Genomic DNA, 19434 nt, shown 5'->3' on the forward strand with positions numbered 1-19434 from the left:
ACGCGCTCAGACTCGCGTCACCGTCTCGCTAGCCGACCTGATGAGCTACCGCGACTCGATTCTTCGACTCGATTCTTCCAAGGACACGTATGGTGCAGATGTTGCCACATCTGCGCCATGTTGCTCGAGACCCAGTCTGAAGCCCTGCCAAACAAGAACCCAAAGTTGAAGCGACTGATGCGCCTCTCTGCCTCGACTAGCCACTTTCAGCTCAGAATACTGCATGTGTCATGGAACATGTCCAGTACTGAACTGATCGACAAATTGCTCCAGCTCGACAAAGACGCTGTGATTTTTCATCGTCCAATAGCGGCTGCAGTAGGTACCCAAGATTGTGCTAGAGACCAGCCGTAGTGGGGCGCTGATTGTCTACTTTCATGTCAAGCAAAGCTCATGGAATAAGTGGATGGACCGTTATTACTTTGAGGTTGAGAGTGAGTTCTACACGGCGGGAGTAGAGATTATCCCGAAGCGTGGAAAGAATTGGCTTGCTTCTCTTGGTGCGATACTGGAGGCATCCTGTTGCGGTATGAAGGGCAAATGTATAAACGAGTGTATTTTGTTGTGCTGTGTTCTTGTTCTGCTTGTATATTTGCTCTCCAAGGCTCGCTGCGGGGTCTATTTTGATGACGTGTTTGTGATGCAGCTGAGGTAAGGGGTGCTCAACAACATGAGGAAGCAGCACCAGACCACCGCCAACAACACGTGATCTGCTTCTCCTCTCAACCGTTACACATCCTCTCTCTCTACTTGCCGTATGAGGTTTCGAAAGCTCACGGCCTGGAAGAGCTTTTTCATGAGAATTCGGCGCAGGATCATGCAAGAAGTTTCCCGCCTGCCGCGCAAACGCACTGAAGCGCCATCTCGCCAAAAGGGCTTCGATGGACACGCCTATTAAGAACTCTACGTTACAGCGCGAAGGACTAATCGTAAAAATCTAAAACTTCACGAGAATCCATTGGTACCCCCTTCCTTCATTGAGTGCCGCGAGTCGCCATGGTGTCATTAACTTGCGCCTGCTTTCAATTCATTCACACACGCGGGCTCTTCGCTGCTATAAGCACTAGTCCCGCACCTTTCTTTTCTGCAATATGCAACGATACTATCTTACACGTCTTCACTGACTTGTCGCTGCAGTTTCAAGGTTCGTAGCACAATGGCCTAATGCTTGTTCTTCTTTGACACCAATCTACTTCTCCGCATCTCATTTTCGCAGCACAACGAAGCCAAACATGTACCTCTACGTCGGCCACCAAGGCCGTGTCTGATTGTTGCTGTGGCTTCACCTGCTCGACTTCGCCGTCAAGGTGCGTTCACCTACAGTCTTGTTGGTGGGGAAGTCGCAGTAACGTACCTAGCGCCGCCGAACCCGAAACCACCACGAAAACATTTCGACCTAGCCCGCAATGCACCTCAATATCATAGCTGAGCCTCCCTGTAAGAAGCTGAGGACTCTCGCGCCCACTGTGACCTCGGATTTCCCCCTCATTGCAATACCTCCGCCTTCTCGTTCCTTGGACCTACCTGGAGGTACAAAGGCTCGAAGCCGCTGATCCGCCTGACGACGATGTGACAGAACTCCGGAACATCATTGACGAGTTCACACGCGGAAACGAGGAAAAATACGTCCTCCTCAGGCGAGACGGACACAGATACGCCAAACATGACTGGGCTCTGGTCACCAACGCCGCCAGTATACAGGCCTCACTCAAGTGTGCCGTAAGATCCGTGAGGAGTTGCTAACAGATCAAAGAGTTCAAATTTGTTATGTCCTCACGCTGAGAGGGTTCCGCTCCCGTGATATGCTCCCCTCGGAAAGATCTTCCAAACCCACTCGCCCAAAGACAATGACGGCATTGGCAAATTGACTATCCTCATTCATTCGTCGGAATTTAGCCTAAAGTTGGATCTGCTGCTTTTGATGCAACTCTACAACGCAGCAAAAAGTCTGCATATCAAAATGGTCGTAGAGAACCTCAGACTCTACCACGCTGGTGGTCTCATCGACGCTCTACCTGAGTCCAACGAACGTTCAGCGCACCTCGATGCTCGATGCAATTACCATAAGCCCAATCGCTGATGTGATGCTCTATACCCACCATCGAAGGATACGCGGCTTGGGAAGTTGTGAGTCTGATTTAGTGTTGATACAAGTCATGAGAGGCATCGATGGACAGCTATGGTGTGCCTGTTTCATGAGCACTTTAAAGGGTTTGATGAAGCATCTGAAGTGGAGCTCTTCGAGGAAAGCTGCAAGAATGGATGCAAGGAGATCGTATCAGAGGGCAATGAGGGCAAAACCGAAGACGAGTAAGGACAGGAGCCAGTTTCTGAGACTGGGCCGCAGTCGGAAGTTGAGCTTGAGGAGGAGCTTGAGGAGGTTGTGGAGAAGTCATCAACCCTGACTTCGAAAAGGATACTGGGCCTGAAGTTAAAGATGAGCTGTGTAAGGATTTTAGCGAGGAGCCCGACGAGGGGCTTGAGGAGGAGCTTGAGCACCACCCCGAGACAGATACCGAAGAGGATCTTGATGGAGAATGAGGAGTCGATCTTTGTCTTTCTCGTTTTAAATAGGTCAGCAGTAGCGCAGTCTACACGTTGTACGTCGCTTCACGTATACGCCTGGGCTTACGGTAGATACGCTACGACAGTCTGATGCAATGATTCTTGTTCCAATCAGATTGCGATTCGAGTAAAGGACACGATGGGTCGATTTTCACTTCTTTCACGTGGGTTGCCTGATATCTGGCACTGCGCTCGCTGATAAAAAAGCCAGTGCCTAGCCTCTCGCCGCTTCAAACCACGCACCAATCTCAATTCACCACACTAACCGTAATCGACTCATCGGTGAGCGTCATGGTCAGACAAATTCAACACACAAAAACCCACGCTAGAGTCGAAGCGCCAGTTCGCTCGCTGCCCAAGGTGCCTGGAGGTACGTCAGATTGCAGTCCACGATCAAATCCCCACTGATATCATCCGCAGAGATCCGCAACAGAATCTACGCCCTCGCAAACGAAGAAAGCAGGGTCTTCCTGCGCCGTCGACACAGCAAGCACGACGCCGAATGGTCGAAGAAGCACCGGGTCTGCCAATTCAAAGGCCTCACACAGGTGTGCCGCAAATTGCGCACCGAGTTTTTGCCTCAGTACAATCAGCGAACGAAAGTACACATTCGATTAGACGAGTTTGAAAGCTATCTGCAAGACGTTCTACGAGTTGGTCACATCGAAGACAGGGCTGTTGTTGGCGACGTTACCGCGTACCTCGCTGGCTGCGAACGCAGCATCGACCTCGATTTGCTTTTGCTGGTGCAGCTATCTGGGTTGGCAAAAGGCTTCAACGTCCGGATCAACCTGTATAGAAACTACTACCTAGACAACTGGGTCGCCAAGCTGCTGCAGTCGAGTCGCAGCCCGACGATCTTCAACAGGATAGAGAGTACTGTGCAGAAGATCAGGTTGAGTGAGAATGATGAAGGGGTCATAGGACTTGTCTTGCAGATGCGGAAGGGTCACTGGGAAGAATGGATGGATCATTGGTGTGGTGATGGAACCTCCTCAGACCGTACCGTTGAGAAGGCCCTGCTTGATCTAGCAAAGATATGGACGGATACAGCTGGCGTACTCAGAGTTTCTAGCGGCAGTATTTGATGTTTGGCTTCTTTGGTGTGGAAGCGCTTGCCAAGAGTGATACGAAAGGAGGCGAGGAGCGAGACTTTAGAGTTATACACAGAACTCGAGAAGATGAGGAGCAAAACATTTTTTCTAACAGTCTTGTTCTGGGATGCCGGGTTGCGCAGCCATCTTGCATGCATCTATAGCGCAGGTGCTTCTCCACTTGTTGATCTACGTGCTGTTGCCATCTAGCCAGAATTACATGCGGTAGTGGAGACTCTCTCAGAGAAGAGTGTGAAGATGATGTTGAACTCACGCTGCTGGACTTGCCTTGTTTCCTGCACATGATTGCTGGTTTCACTGCCCCACTTGAACAGGTTCATGCGCAATTCAGAGCCCGGAGATTCTTAAGCAGCGACCGCCTCTTCACCTTTTCTCACTTGTGCCGCCACACTAGAAACCCCCACCAAACCGTCTTGGGTACCTTCCCGCTACCTCTTTACGCTCACATCATTCCAGCATGGCGGATACATCACCGTACGCTACGCACTCACTGGGGCCTATTTGCTGACATTATCTGGAGGTAGTTTCATTACTTGCCAATCAAGGAACAAGAAGCTGACATTGAACTAAGAGATCCGCAACCAAATCTGCATCTTTGCCGCCGAAGACAGCCTCGACCAACTGATGGAGCAATACGAGGCAGACAATGAAGGAAGACGGACGCTGCAGCTACATCCAAGGCGCTACGCGACACAATCGACATTATACAGGTCTCACCCAAGCGTGTCATGAGATTCGCGCCGAGTTCTTGCCCATCTACAGCACGCGCACTGTCTCAGCAGTCGGCATTCACGACTTTTCAGAATACATCAAGAACTTCGTTCATGATTGGCAACATTGCTGTCTTCGGCTACAATATTCACGGCATCCTCTACAATCTTGACCCCTTGACGGACTTGAGCGAGGATAATTCCAGATTACAGCTTTTGATCGGTCAAGTGTACTGGGAAGATCATTGGATGGGACACGATTACGCGCATTGCGTGATGCCTATCATCAAGATGCAAGACCAACAAATATTGCGTTGGGGCACAACATAAGAATTACAAATTATGTCAAGAGGAAGGCGAATAGGTTTATGGCCAAAAGCAGAACACTGGCCACCGCATATATGATTTTGCCGCACAGAAATGAATGATTCTCTGTCACTGGTATAGCACTGTGACAGACGCGGAGGACACATCTCGGAACCGCCCTCCGTGTCTTAGATTTACCCAAGTCTGCCACGACATTCGTACAGAGTCCCTGCTGCCTGTAGAAAGCTTGAACATATATCTGCATACAGCCGGAGTAGGCTGGTGGCTACATAAAAAACTTTCTCACACCGAATGGAACCCGAACTCAGTACGAAGGCATGATCGGCAAACTCATCATCGACTTTGCTCTGAGCACATCTGCGATCGAGATTAAGCAGGGGTTGAAGCATGAGGCAATGTATCAAGGACACTCCTAAAGGAAGCACGCCTGTATGATGGAATGGGCATACACTTTCAAATCTTTTAGAAAATACTGCTTGTTGAGCGCGAAAATGGAAGTATTGCACTGTGATTCGCGATGGTGATCTTAGATCCGAATCATCTCCGTCGCTAGGCCCTGCTGCCTTCTTCCCATGCGAATGGACACCTCATCGCTGCACTTCAACATCACGACCTCATCCCTAACATAACCTGCATACACAGTAAAAGACCTGCAATCGAACGTTTCATAAGGCTATAGACGAGAGAAAGAGGAATACGAGTATGCGTCTAACCGAGGCGGGGTCGCTGTTTCTCGCCATGCCCGGCGGTATGTCTAGCCAGGCAGCCAGCTTCCACCTACACTCAAGCTGACGCTGCTCAAAGAACTAAGGAATCGGATATACAGTCATATCGTAGAGGACAGCCTGTTCAGAGTCCTGCGGAAGCCAGTCTGGAGACAACCGAGGCCTGCTGATCACATCTGGAATCCGAATCTCTGGAATCCAGCTTACGGCTTGACGCAGGTGTGTCGAAACATTCGTTCGGAGTTCCTGCCGATCTATAGGGCCGCCAACCTGGACAATGTGTTGCCACATGAGCTGTACGAATACATCGATGCCTTTCTCCAGGTGTCTGGCACTAGCGACGATCAGATTGCCGGCTCTGTCATCATCGACTTTTCGGCGAATGCCTCGATCCTTGATATCAAGCCTCTGCTTCGACTTCTGCGCGAATTCAAAGACCTTCATGTTGGTGCTTACGACATCCTTGAGGACGATGGTTTTGAGCCCGGCGAGTTCATCCCACCCCCAGACATTCGTGACATCCTGTCGGATCTCTACAATATAATTGATATGGAAGCATTCTATAACTACGTTGAAATATCGATGACTATGCTGGAGGTCGAATGCGACGATACAAAAGGCGTAGAGATCGTCTTTGAGCTCGGCGCAGACGACTGGGAGGGCTGGATGGGCGTCTGGAGCAGGCCTCAAGATGACCCCCAGAGTCGCGTGGGCATACCACTGGAAATAGCAGAAAATGTCGTGCAATGGGGAAGGAGATGCGGGATGGAACTCAATCGAGCTGAAGGGAGTCATCTGACTGTCAACTTTCGCCAGCGACCGCGAACGTCGCCACTGGTTTATGCTACATCAGGGTAGCTGTGGCTTTAGCTCACATATCCGCAGCCTGATTTCCTGGACTCTGATTTACTGTCGCTAGTCACTGCCCAACAGGAGCGCTCATACCGGCACGCGCGTTAAAAATATACATCATTTGTCTCTGCGGGTACCCGACGACTTTTTGAGAAAGTACAATGGCTAGGCTAATCGATGCAGGTACAGCCAAACAAAGACGGTTCGAGTCGCACACACGAGTTGGTGAGACGACGATGTCTGCGCGGACACGAGTGCTTTCTTGTGGCGGTCAGAGCGATCAACATACCGTTGCTCCTGATTCACCATTGTTGCGGTGCAAGTCGGTCCGACAGGCCTTGATCGTCACCTCTGTTGACTACCTTGGACTAGCACGTCTCAGGGCATGTATATATGGTCGCCTCCTAGCTAGCAAGCAACTCAGCGCAATTTCCATCGACTATACAGCAGCTACGTCTGCCGCAACAACCATTAGGGTTCGATCAAGCACAGCATTATTTCTCGCACGCTCCTGTCTCCTCGATACCACGAGTTGCAGCATCACTTCGAATCTTTAGCATTGACCGCACTGATGCAAGGTGGAGATACTACCATCACTTCGGCTGCTCTCGCGTGTTAGTCAGGTGTGAAGTTACAGGTCGTAAAGCTAGAGACTACTTATGACGGCAGGGACTAGGACAAAGCGGCTCTTCACTTGGAACGGTGTCACACTCATCATATCCAACGAATTGCGGAAAAGTCAATTACACACTTCCTGGCGGCTGTTTTCGGAATCTAATAGTGTAACAGCCAAAAAGGAGGCAAAATGTACATACATTAGCACCCCCTAATTAGCTGGTAAATAGGCATTATATCTGCTGCGATAAATAGCTTATATATGTATGCAAGACATAATATGAGACAAATACCAACATTCGCCGTCACGACATGTCCGAAGCATTGGTCGAGGAATGGCTCATTAGCATTCGGATGGGGCTGAAAGGTATGACTGTGCTCTAACTGGAAATCTATAACGTCATTCGCGAGATTGAGAGGGTGGATGGGCCAGGGAAGAATCTCGGATGTGCACTTCCCTATCAGGAGTTTCAGGCTGCACTATGCTGGATGGAGAGATTCTGTTCCTCTGCGGCACTGGAAAGCTGCACGGGAAAAGCTCGGGAGGACTTGGGCCTACGAGGTGTCTCCGAGCTTCGTAAGTGTTTCATTTCTGCGATTTGTAGACTCTGAGTAAAGGAACATCGTGGTCGAATGCCGCGATACCTGTATTTATACAGCTCCCATCGCCCGAATCATCCTCCTGATGAAGGGATCCACTTCAGCCTAAGGGTCCATGTGTCGATACTAAGAGACAAGGCCCTCCGCTAGTGCTGGTCGTCGCTCACTTTGTCAATGTACCAAAGATATGGGGTACGACTGCGTGCCAGGGCTCAATAGGTGGCTGTGCGATATCGATCTTCGACCATGACCCAGCTTCGCGCAGCAACTTCTCGGTGTCTCTGCATAATTGGCAACCGCCAAGCGCATGAGGCCAGAACGAGTTGACGAAACCTAGTATTCAAGATCAGCATCAAGTCTACTCTACAACATCGAGGAGACTCACGTTGGTAGAGCTGTATTGTCCAGTAGCCTTTGACCGCAACGTGCTCATAGAGGTACCATCTGCCTCCAGGCTTCAAATAGCTGTGCAGCTCTTTGATGTTCTTCTCTGGCTCGGGTATGCTGCAAAGACAGAGCAGCGAGACAATAGCATCCACACTGCCCTTCTTCACCGCCGTCTTTTTGGCAATATCTTCAATACCAACAGGTAGGATCTCGTACACGTATTCAAGTCCTGCTGCGTTGGCGCGCGAGCGAAGTCCAGGGTGTGATTGCGCATTTGGCTCGACTCCATAGACCTTCGTGATGCCTTTGCCTTTGCCATATCTTCTTCTGACAGAGTCATCTTCGCTGACAAGGGGTACATCTGTCCTGGCGTACAGGTCGACCCAGTACCCTAGGCCAGGGCCAATATCAAGGACAACCCCGCTTATCGGCTCACCTACCACCTCATCAACAACTTGAGCGCCGGTCACCCTTCCTTCAAGCAGAGCAGTGATTCGAGGCCCATTGCCTTCACGAATGCGCGGCCCCGCCCAAGACCAAAATCTGCTGAACCAGGCGCCCTGAAAGGCGTTCCAAGATAAAAGCGAAGTAAGACTGGACGTGGTATAGAGGTGGGAGATTGTCGAAGGTATGTAAGAGCAAGCGACAAGCATAAATTGCCAGGGCTCGAGGAGACCAAGAACAACTTGCGACAAGGTAGGCTTGTCCATCACTGGGGGTGGCTTTGCGTGAGAATTCTGATTCAAGGTGGTTGATTTGAAGAACAAGCCGCAGACGGTTATAGAAGTTTAGGTAACTCGCGGTTTCTAACCCGATTTGGGTAGCATCTTTTGTCGCTGGGAGTTGGGTTCGGCTTTGCCCCGCTTTGGCGTCTCAAATAATCTGAATGCCGAGGCCGCGCCTAGAGCATGAGTTGAACCATTGATCAGACGTCGAGAAAGGCAACCTGATGAACCATCTTGAGCTCTTCATACATAGGTCCGACATGCGCGAACTCAGTTCCGTACTTCTGAAGCATGTGCAGGCTGTCTCTTACGCCGTGCCTCAGCTCCTCAACCAATCGCTCGGTGTCCTGAAAGCTCAAGTCGGATTTCAAAGTCGAGTCTTCAGAAGTCTGATCGGCTATCAGCGTGAACTTGACCTTGTAAAGCGTCATTATCATAACGTAGCATGCTTGCATCGCACTACAGGCCATGAGTGGCATTGTGATCGGTACCGAGGCTTTGATCGCTCTCCTCTCGTCCTCGCTCGCGCCATACGTGCCGGGCATTTGTAAATGTCGGTCCACAAGGACTTCCGTCAGATAACGGAACATGCGCAAGACGATGAATGCAGACTTGAGGCATATGTCGGCGGAGCCTCGGGCGCTGAAGGGACCAGTAGCCTCGGCATCTGGCCATTCATTGGTCTTAGGACTATCTGCCAACGACTCTGGCGAAGGAAGCTCATGACAATTAGTAGTAGGGATCGGGAAATGTTTCGCATCTTGTAGGGCAGTCATATCGCAGTGCTTGTTCACAAATGCTGGGATGTCAGCAAACGCTGATGGACGATGTAGCCTGATTCGGGCACTGCAGTCATTAGCTATCTAACACTAATGTATCCAGAGGATCTTCCCACCTGTGCACAACAATGCGACCGACAGCCCACCAGTTGTGAGCTGCCAAACCTTCAGCGTCGATGGGCTCGCGGCCGGTAGGCGGTCGATCGAGATTTTGTATGTACGTTGATACAGTTGCATCAAGTGCCTCGAGCTCCTTGGGCGATGGGGGTCTTGCTTGCGATATGAGAAGTATGTCTTGTGCTCCCAATATGGCTTCCCAAGGCTGCGTAGATTAGCATCAGCCGTCGATGTCGCATGTAGTGACACTGACTTCTGGAACAATACTTAGGGTTGGCGGAGGTGTCTTAAATCTGGGATCTCCAATCGTCATGAGAGGCGGCTTAGTGTTTCGTCAGTGCTTGAACTCGGTCGAAGAGATGGCGTAGTGTTTACCAAATGATGGATAATCGACAGCTTGTTTGCGAAGAAGAGCTGGAGTACCGCGTCAGCTTGCATGGCATCAAAGGACGATCGACCCCACTGACAATCATGGACCAAGCCCTCCGTTTGCATTCAGAGTCCGCCGTTGTGTCGATATTGATACCGTGCAAACCCAGGTCCATGGCCATAGTGATCACAGATGCCATCCTTGTGCGCGCTCTCATCATGCTCCCACGGTAGTTGTATTCGTAGACAGCAACTAGAAAATTTGCAATCGTACTTTCTAGGTGCACAGGCACGTCGTGATGGAATCTATTTCGCAGTAACGGCTCGGGTGCGTCCATATCCCAGTCAATGGCTCTCAGGGCTAAGTCAGAACAATGCTCCGCATAGTCATGTCGGGCTATACGATCCCGACAAGTTCCTTTTGGCACGAGGGCAACAAGAGCAGCAATAGCATGAGCAAGCGGTGACCGAGTGAACTCGGGCTCTTGTACCGATTGGGCCTGCTCCTTGTCTGCGATAGTGGCGACTGGTGGAGGTAAGACGGGATAGCAAGGATGAATCAATAGATAGTATGCATCAATACTGTCGAACATCAGCTCGAATAGATCAAGTCCAGATATCAGCGCTTAGACGTACAGTGCTTGACCATTGGTATGAATTCGGATATTAGTCGAGCCATCTCCGCTTCGCTGGTGCAATGGTCCTCGCGGGCCAGACGAAAGCCTGGGTCTTTTGTACGGGCCATCGCCCTCCGGACCCTCTATGCTCGCAGGTGATTCTGACGATTTATGCGTCGATGGCGGTGTCACTGGTGCTCGTACAACCCTTCCCCTCTGACTGGGGATAAATTTGCACACTTTCCCGTTGACGCTACACTGTCTCAAGCGTCAGCAGAGCTATCATGTGAGTTGAGAGATCAGAATGTCCAAAGTTTAATAAATTGCCCGGTGTGATGAACGCAATCTTTTACTTACCCGATTGCATGGGTTTTGTCCATTGCAGCGAGCCTTCGAAGCGCGACTGGATGTTCCTTAGTATCGTGCTGCACACACAGTCCGAACTGCTGATTTCTTGCACGTGTTCAGGGTCGGAGCGTACCATGCTAAGCAAGCAGCTTTCACAGGTGGGACCTCGAGTCTTCGGCGGGGATGCATTTTTGCGGTGCCGAAGTTGCAGAGGGTTCTCAAGGTGTTTGATGAACGCCGTCACAAATGCCGTGATCAAAGTAACCAAAGCACGCAAGCCGGATGGTCACCGGACGGAAAGGAGGGGCGACAGCACGGCAGGCGCGTCGCTAGCGCGATTTAGCGCGTGGTCCGTGCTAGCACTCGCCTACCCTCTGGTACTTCGTACTCTCGTACGCGTACAGAAGGATATGCATGTTGTAAGCAGCCATGGGGTTGATGCAGCCTACGTACCATGCGCATGCAGCACTGTCTCTCGTGTAAGAGCATGTTGAAGAGCGGAAAAGGCTCATGCTGAGGATCCGGGTTCGCTGAGAACATCCTGACATGGCGTCAGCATCCCATCAATACGTGGAAACCGCACAGGTATCACGAGTATCTTGAGTGAGAGGTTAGTGGGGACGAGAGAGGTGGACGTGGCCCAGCAGCCGCTGACGATGGCTCTTTCGCTCGCGGATGTGGACGTCAGACCTTCATGCCGTCGTCGAAGCGACCCAGCAAGCACGGCGTAATGTCACTGACGCTGTGAAGGATGCTTGTTTGGGCCAGAACGTCTGGATCTTGTTGCAGCACGCACACATAGTTACCAGAAAGTACGTTACGAGGAAGTATGAAGTGATATCATGCAGAAGAATCGCTCCAGCACCTCCACCAAAGGCAGTATTAATCTGAGGCGGATACCATATCATACAAGCCTGCGTGCGGCTGATGATCGTTTCACGTTACTTGAACTTGATAACAAAGAGATCCAGCATAGCAAACCTAGCCAAGCCCGCCCCTTGTTCGCACAAAAGGTAATTAGCCACATATAGCGTTACCTTCGCTTCTTCTGTATGTAAAAAAAGTCTGATGCTGCGTATAATACGTTGAGGGACCCTCCACTCTATTTAATTTCCTTCTGCCCAAATTGAAATGGTATACCGCCAAGTTTAGGGGAGAGGAGCATATGCTTGCTGTCTCGTATTTTGCTCTCGTGGAGGCCACAGCTGCACGAATTGCTCCTGGAATAGCACATTCGCACCCATGTAACGGCTTTACGGATATTAGAAATGAGGTATCGTTTGCGTAAGTGCGCTCATGTAAGTATGACGCAACAAGGTCGATGGTCCTTTCAAGATTTTGCGCTGAAGAACACTGTACTACCTCCCATAAGTGACATCACGATGCTAGTGCGCCCCGGAGGAGATATTGGGGCCGGTTAGGGGTCCAGGTCCACTCGAGGTTCGGGACAAGATGATTTCTGACAACTTAGCAGTCAGAAATGCTTGTCGTGAGTTACTGCCATCTGGCCCGTCCAAAGGGTGCAGTTGCATATGACCGCGAGAGGGTCTCCGTTTGACTGGATTTGATCCTGAAGCTTTCAATACTCCTTCTGATGACTCTGTAATAATTTGAGAAATGGTAGAGCTGGAAGACCTTGTTGGATGAGCCATTGCCGCAAACTTTGATCAGACACAACATCTAACAGATGTCGAATGGTAAACCGGCAACGCAACTTGACCACGATCTCGGGCGTAAAGCTGTAGCGAAACAGTACCCTCTCGACAGTCTCCTGAAAACGAGCAGAGTATGAACAATCCATAGTGGTTTGTAGAAGCCTGCCAGCGTTTTCTAATGGCCTGTTGATGCATCCCCCACGAACTATGATAAGATGCAACTTGCTTGGCCTTAGATTGGCGAAGGAACTCAGGCTAAGCGCTGCACCGATTAGTATGTCGATCCTGATTCGACCTGGAGGATTCAGAGCTCGAGAACGGGCAGTAAGTCGACGGGCAATTCCGTGGCGCTTGGATTGTAAGATATGGTCAGAAAGACCTTCAGGATGCATGGCAGCTTGCTGAAGGTAGCGATAAATCGTGGTAGCCATTTCAAGTCTACTTTGAACACGAAATTGCTGAGGAGAAAAGCCAAACATCCGTCTAGGAGCTTGCGACAGACATGAGCGATGCGTGTTAGGTTGAAAATATCGAGAAAAACATGCGTATGGAGGTGTTCGATCGAAGGGTCGTTGATCAGATAGCAATAAATCTTGTGCATGGCTTCTGTGTCCTGTCCGTCAAGACAGCTGTCTGATGACGGGCTACGGACCGGGCGGTAGATCGAAGATGCCAAGACTGTAGCCTCCAGTATTTAGCAGAGACACTATATCTACAATTGTGAATGTATGCGAGATAATCGGCGGTGGAAAGAACGTTACTGAGGAGGACCTTTCCCTCTTGACAGACTTATGTGTCGCAGCAGATATCATGCCTATTTACCAGCCAATTCAGGGGTGCAAATGTATGTACATTTTGCCTCTATTTTGGCTGCAACATTATGGGAGGGAGGGATTAATGACATGGGGGCGCTGAGCTGCATGCGAATGCCATTCCGATTCTGGCTCCTGCAGATATTTGCTGTGTGGCCTTCACCTGTGTCGCTGAAAGACGGGGTTAGCTCACGCTTCCTGTAGTGTGTCAGCTGAGGTCAAGGCCGATCAAGGTGCATGCAGTCACAACATTGTTGCGAGCGACAGGCGGCGAATGCGTACGAAACGACTGCACGTTTGTAGTCAGAGTACTTATCGTATAGCGCTGCGGACCTAGGCGAAAGGAGACGCATGCAAAGCTGAATTTGACACATGGACGCGTTCATATGACATCACAGCTCAGGTGAAGGAGGCGCGACCTCACGAATGAATCACATACTGCATGTGTTCTGACAAAGTGTAAAAAGATATGCTGCAGATTAGGAGCGATATGAGGTCAATGGGAAGGATTATGCCATGTCCAGGACCCCAACTTATACGAGGCTCAGTAGCAGTCTGATGTGCCCCTTGGCTGCGTTTACGTAGCAAAAGCTGAAAACGAAGGAGAATGCGCAAGGCTCAATGAGTATCGTTTCGTCGACACACGAGTCAAGAAACGTCTTCTAGTACGCGGAAAACGTGCAAATTGATGGAAATGTCATGTAGGCGAAGGCTGAAGGGATAGATGTGGCGGCCGCTTACCTTTTTTTGACTAGTGTTGAACGCGCCGTAAAGCGCGCAATGAACCTACAACACTCTTATGGCAACATCATAATTAAAGTCATCGGAATACGAAAACCTCATGACAAGGTCGCCTGGTGCCCATATGTTTCGACCGGCATCTACGGCATTTACGGCGTCTGACATTCGCGATGCCAGGGCTCTGATAGGCTTGGGCGACAGCCCTGCGCGCACCTCATCCGCAGGAGGGATGTCGTCAACTGCATCGCACCTCTCAGATGCATGAACGCCCCCGACAACGGCCACTGATAGATGCAAGCTCACCGCGATATGTCAAAGCTCCTGGCCACATTGTACCTAGTGTCGCACCAGTGTGGGTGACCATCGCCTACGCGACCCTTCATGAGAGGCAAAGGTAGTTGTTTCGTACAGGACTGTGGAGGGTCGAATGCTTGCGCAATTTGAAGCCTGTATTTTACCATTCCGAAGTTTTCGCGCGAACTTTTATAGCACAACTATCTAGAGAGTACAAATGTAAGTTGTTTGCGACCGTCCCAGTTCCCATCAGATCGACCAGCAAAGATGACTTTCGACCTTGCGACAGGCAAGAAGGTCGAATCAGAAGTGTTGTCCAAAAATGATACGGCTTCCAGCCAGTTGGATGCATCAGCTTCACACGACCTGAGGCCACACAAGGTACCATGGTATGCCTATATCTGGGATTACGAACCGGATCGAACCCACGAAGAGCGTGTCTTCGTGTCCAAACTCGATGTCTACCTGATCACCACGCTATCTCTGGGCTATTTCATCAAAAATCTGGACCAGACCAACATCAGCAATGCCTTCGTGAGTGGAATGAAGGAAGATCTGGCAATGAATGGAAACCAGATCAATTTGATTGACACAGCTTGGACCATTGGCTATGTCATTGGTCAGATCCCTAGTCAGATCATTCTCACGAAAGTCCGTCCATCCATCTGGGTACCCAGCTGTGAATTGGTGTGGACAATGTTGACTTTCACGCTTGCGGCAGCTAAGACCAGCAATCATGTCATCATCATCCGCTTCTTCGTCGGACTTGCGGAGTCAATCTTCTACCCAGCTGCGCACACTGTCCTTGGAGCTTGGTACAAGCCCAGCGAACTCGGTAAGAGAGCTTGCGTCTTCCATGCATCATCCGCTGTAGCTGCGATGTTTTCTGGTTATTTACAAGCCGCTGTCTACAAGGGTCTTAACGGTGTTCACGGCTTTGCAGGGTGGCAATGGCTCTTCGTACGTATCTTGATGCATCATCTTGGTGTAATTATTTGACCCTGGCTGACAATTTTACAGATCATGGACGGGATTATTAGCGCACCGATCTGTCTAGCTGGATTCTTCTTGTTGCCTGACCTTCCAGAGAACACCCGCGCGTTCTATTTGACCGAAAATGTAAGGACGAAGGGCCTAGCGATAAAGTTGCGTGCTGACGATGATTAGGATCGCGCTCTAGCAAAGAAACGAATGGAAAGTGTTGGTCGTGCTCCTCGGAAGAAGCTCACGTTGGCCACCTTCCGGAGAATCTTTAGTAAGTGGTCGTCTCAGAGTACCCTCAATAGGCTGACCAACGTAGGCCGCTGGCATGTCTACCTCTTGACAATCCTCTACGTTGTCTTCATCAACATCAGTCCCTCTGGAAGCGTCAATCCATTCTCACTTTGGTTGAAGTCCAAGGGACTCTCCGTATCAAAGATCGTAAGTAGAAGGCTGTATCATATGGTCGTTCGCTAATTTTCGAAGAACATCATACCTACAGCGAGCTCCGCCATTCAGCTAGTCTTGACTATTTCATTAGCCATCATCTCGGACGCTATTCGACACCGTGCTCGTATCATGTCAATTAGTACATTGCTCGGTGGATTTGCCGCACTCTGCCTGGCAATTTGGAATATTCCGTCTGGCCTGAAGTGGTTCTCATTCTTTCTGCAGCGTGCGTCAGTGCCATACGGCCCACTGAGCATGTCCTGGGCCAACGAGATTTGCGGTGCAGATGCTGAAGAGCGGACCATCGTCATTGGCGTCATGAACTCTATTGGATACGCCTTCAATGCGTTTGTGCCACTTCTCACGTACCCTCAGACCGATGCGCCGAAGTTTAGAAAAGGATTCATCTATTCGACATGCGCATTTGCATTCCAAGGTTTGGTCACCGCCGCTGTCGCATATATGTACAAAAGAGACAGGAATAAGAAGGCCAAATCTGACGTTGGAGATGAAGAAAGAGTCAACGATGCTGTCTTGATCGGTGCGACACGAACAACAGATATATGATGGCCTCCGGGCTGCCGCGGGCACGTGGGGGCGGCTCCACATCAACCGGGACGCCGAACGGTGGCCTGCAGCTTCATCTCCACAGCGGAATTGTGGCAGTGCAAGGCCTTTGAGCTATCAGCCAAGCCCTTTGACGCAGACCGCACGAATGATAAGCCCCAAGGGTGCGTTGGCGATTCGGTGGAGAGGCCAAGGGCAGTGCAACGGCAGCGGAGGAGATTCGGCCAGACTCGGTCGAGAAAAACAGCCACGCATCCGAGTTTTCCGCCCGATCTTTCCGCTCCACCAGTCACTGCGCCACGTTCCGCGATGGTCATGCGCCACCTGTGCTGCAAAGCTTAATAGAATAAGCTCGTGCCGGTCATCCGTTCAGCTTTATTCAAGTGACGCGTACGTAGTATACAGATTCCCGTTTGATCCGTGAATCGTATAAAGGTGGAGAGCCGCCCAGCTTTCCATGATCTGCAATCTCTATACCAAGTACACCCACATCCTCCATATTCCATCAAATCCAAAACGCACAGGAGCAACACAGCATCGTCACGGATACATCCTAGCATCCTGACATGTCACTCAACTCCTTCCGAGATGCCATTGGGCACGTCGAGAATGCGATATATATGATGAAGGGAAAGAGACAAGAGGACCAGAGCGACGGCATGGCATACGGAAACAACTACCACCCTCAAAGTCACAACTCAGCATCTATCCCGCCTCAACACCCCCCACCACCCCAGAACTACGGTCATCCACCATACTCACCGCCCAACGGCTGGTCACAACACTGGGACCAAGGAAGCCAACGCTACTACTACATCGAGCAGGCCACTGGCCGTTCACAGTGGGAACCACCAGCAAACCAATTCCATCAGCCCCCGAGACCAACATCATCACATCAACAACGATACTCGGGTGAACAGATGCGGGGTAGTGGATCAGGGGAATACAACAGTCAACACTTGAGGCCACATAGCAACTCGAATGCGTCGCAGATGTCGAGTAACGGGAGTCCGCTTCCGAGAGCGATGTCAATCCCTCCAGGATACTCGCTCGACACAAAGACAGGTCAGCTTGTCAACACCATGCTGCCACCTACTGGTCACCACAGTGCGCCTGTCAAGTATTGGTGAATGAAAAGAAACAAAAGACAGAGGAACTACGTACATGCGAAACTCACGCCGATGTCAGCCTTCTGAGAGGCTTGACCGTAGAGGCCAAGACACACAAATGAAGGCGGGGCCTCGAGCTCGCGTGGACAGCAAAGCTTCAGTCGAAGGGAGTGCCGCACCAGGCCTGCCTCATGGATATCGACCTATTAGCGCCCAGTTATGGCCTGACTTCAGTAGCATATCCGTAGTTTAGAGTTGATAGAGGCTCGGAGGGAGGTAAACGAAGCCTACGTCAACGTGCGGGTCATCAGTTATCGATGCGATAAAAATACATACTATAACTCCGTGTTCCATTGTCTAGTCTTCCACTAAGCGGGACTGGGTTTCGAAGGCCCTGAGATTCATCTCTACCACCTCCTTTGGAAGTCAAGTCGCAGACTTCGAGACAAATAAATCCATCCTTGCCTGCGAGTTCCACACGCCCACTCTCACATCCCGGGCTCCCTCGTCTGAGCCTCCGAGCACTTTCAGATTCCCATGCATGCTCCGTGGCGCCATGGTTCTCTTCCTTCTTACATCGTTCATGAAGGCATGGGTCGCATCGTCGCGAGAAATTAGATTTACACAGGTTATGGTGCTGGCATAGTAGGATCTCTAAAAGATCCTCAAGAATTGAGTTACTCCTCGCGACAGCATGGTCCCGAAATAGCGCATCCACTTCTGGTAGTTGACCGAATTTATTGAGAAATGTGCACTGCGTGTCTTCGTTTCCAAGACTGAGACTCAAGAGAGGTAGGACGTTGGTACGCGGGAGAGAGACGCCCAGTGGGTAGTTGAGCTCGATCTCGACTTTCTTTGGCTTCAATGCAAACGTTCTCTCTGTATAATCACTCAGAAAGAACTCGTGTAGGAACCGCGGAAGGATCTGCTCGTCCACACGGATGCGGTGTACAATTTCGGACACATAGGGAGGTCCGAATTCATGCCGAGTCGTTCGGTAGACTTGATTCAGTGCATGGGCCTCGCCACGGTGTGTGTTCTTCTTTCTGCAATGACTCGAAAATTCGGCTTGTGGCCTGAGACGGATGGTTTGAGACCGACATTGGTGTTGGCTGCTTTCTATCCGAACCTGCGGACCAGCGCACCGGACGCGCCAGGAAGAATCACTCGAGCTGCAGGCTTAGTAGTCGACCTTGTTTCTTCGATTCGAGTTGCCCGATCCTTCCGACTCTCAACTTCCCTTCGATATCACTCTGACAGAGGGCTTTAACCTTTTGCTGGATACATGTTGGTACAACACTACGCTGGCTGGTCATGTCATAGACAACATCATATCTTCGCTGGTGCTGGAGTTCCACTCTGCGAAACACCCGCAGCGCAGATACTCAAAATCACGTCTTAACTCACGCATTCAGATCAGGTTCAAGCGTGACTGCAAGCAACTATGGATGGACAGCACAATTCTTTTGAGGAACTCCAGCACTTTCTGATTGCAACTGGTCTCGACTCATTCGCTACACTGCACATTTGGGTAGGTATCGCGTCGACGGGCGCACTTGGGAAAGTTCTGCACACATCAGTCGAGACGCAAGAGTTTGAGCGGCTGAGAGACCGTGGTACCCCATTCACGTGAGCGAGGATACTATGGCGATGTCCAAGGTGTGTGTTTTGAAACCGATCCGCCATGCTGGAGACGCGGGCAGGATTTAGATGATGTGCAAGTTAGCTTACTTTCAGGTGTTTTCCAAACTACTTATCTAGCAAATCAAGCCTTTTAACACTTCCTTGTTCAAGTGGCTTCTGCTATCGAACATTGCAGTACTGCTTACAGGAGAAGCGCGATGGCAACACCGGCAATACCAACACATGAATACCCACAGACGGTTCGGACTTCCTTTGAATTCCACTGGTGCTGCCATCTGGTACCGTGTTGCGGTTACTCTATCGCCCACCGAATTTTCTGAATTGTTAAAG

At 50.5% G+C, this 19434-nt stretch overlaps 8 protein-coding genes across 8 annotated transcripts; 6 read left to right on the top strand and 2 right to left on the bottom strand.

Moving 5' to 3' along the window:
* Nucleotides 1-316: 316 nt before the first annotated feature.
* M421DRAFT_342431 (uncharacterized protein) lies at nt 317-810 on the top strand. Its single transcript, XM_033589490.1, has one exon. The coding sequence runs from the start codon at nt 407-409 to the stop codon at nt 653-655; it is 249 nt and encodes an 82-aa protein (XP_033451486.1). The 5' UTR covers nt 317-406; the 3' UTR covers nt 656-810.
* Nucleotides 811-2845: 2035 nt separating this feature from the next.
* Nucleotides 2846-3754, top strand: M421DRAFT_417892 (uncharacterized protein). The gene is made up of 2 exons (XM_033591619.1): nt 2846-2935; nt 2986-3754. Exons 1-2 carry the CDS (start codon nt 2857-2859, stop codon nt 3651-3653), a joined length of 747 nt encoding a protein of 248 aa, XP_033451487.1. The 5' UTR covers nt 2846-2856; the 3' UTR covers nt 3654-3754.
* Nucleotides 3755-5324: 1570 nt separating this feature from the next.
* M421DRAFT_417893 (uncharacterized protein) lies at nt 5325-6653 on the top strand. The gene is made up of 2 exons (XM_033591620.1): nt 5325-5465; nt 5522-6653. Exons 1-2 carry the CDS (start codon nt 5420-5422, stop codon nt 6298-6300), a joined length of 825 nt encoding a protein of 274 aa, XP_033451488.1. The 5' UTR covers nt 5325-5419; the 3' UTR covers nt 6301-6653.
* M421DRAFT_342456 (uncharacterized protein) lies at nt 6347-7092 on the top strand. The gene has a single exon (XM_033589492.1). It carries the CDS (start codon nt 6456-6458, stop codon nt 6849-6851), a length of 396 nt encoding a protein of 131 aa, XP_033451489.1. The 5' UTR covers nt 6347-6455; the 3' UTR covers nt 6852-7092.
* A 580-nt stretch (nt 7093-7672) lies between these two features.
* M421DRAFT_2755 (S-adenosyl-L-methionine-dependent methyltransferase) lies at nt 7673-8606 on the bottom strand (the record flags this gene model as incomplete). Its single annotated transcript, XM_033588847.1, has 2 exons — nt 7673-7842; nt 7895-8606. The coding sequence occupies 2 exons, from the start codon at nt 8604-8606 to the stop codon at nt 7673-7675; spliced, it is 882 nt and encodes a 293-aa protein (XP_033451490.1).
* Nucleotides 8607-8713: 107 nt separating this feature from the next.
* M421DRAFT_342453 (uncharacterized protein) lies at nt 8714-11111 on the bottom strand. Its single transcript, XM_033589491.1, has 8 exons — nt 10985-11111; nt 10861-10906; nt 10523-10761; nt 9985-10468; nt 9893-9931; nt 9771-9839; nt 9517-9722; nt 8714-9467 (listed from the first exon to the last, which is right to left on the bottom strand). The coding sequence occupies exons 1-8, from the start codon at nt 11038-11040 to the stop codon at nt 8822-8824; spliced, it is 1785 nt and encodes a 594-aa protein (XP_033451491.1). The 5' UTR covers nt 11041-11111; the 3' UTR covers nt 8714-8821.
* A 3504-nt stretch (nt 11112-14615) lies between these two features.
* M421DRAFT_408739 (MFS general substrate transporter) lies at nt 14616-16792 on the top strand. The gene is made up of 5 exons (XM_033590356.1): nt 14616-15313; nt 15374-15472; nt 15521-15608; nt 15654-15775; nt 15821-16792. The coding sequence occupies exons 1-5, from the start codon at nt 14621-14623 to the stop codon at nt 16349-16351; spliced, it is 1533 nt and encodes a 510-aa protein (XP_033451492.1). The 5' UTR covers nt 14616-14620; the 3' UTR covers nt 16352-16792.
* Nucleotides 16763-17933, top strand: M421DRAFT_417897 (uncharacterized protein). Its single transcript, XM_033591621.1, has one exon. It carries the CDS (start codon nt 16918-16920, stop codon nt 17479-17481), a length of 564 nt encoding a protein of 187 aa, XP_033451493.1. The 5' UTR covers nt 16763-16917; the 3' UTR covers nt 17482-17933.
* The last annotated feature ends 1501 nt before the right edge of the window (nt 17934-19434 follow it).

This window comes from Didymella exigua (genome assembly GCF_010094145.1).
Source record: "Didymella exigua CBS 183.55 unplaced genomic scaffold M421scaffold_6, whole genome shotgun sequence".
Classification (NCBI taxonomy): Eukaryota; Fungi; Ascomycota; class Dothideomycetes; order Pleosporales; family Didymellaceae; genus Didymella; species Didymella exigua.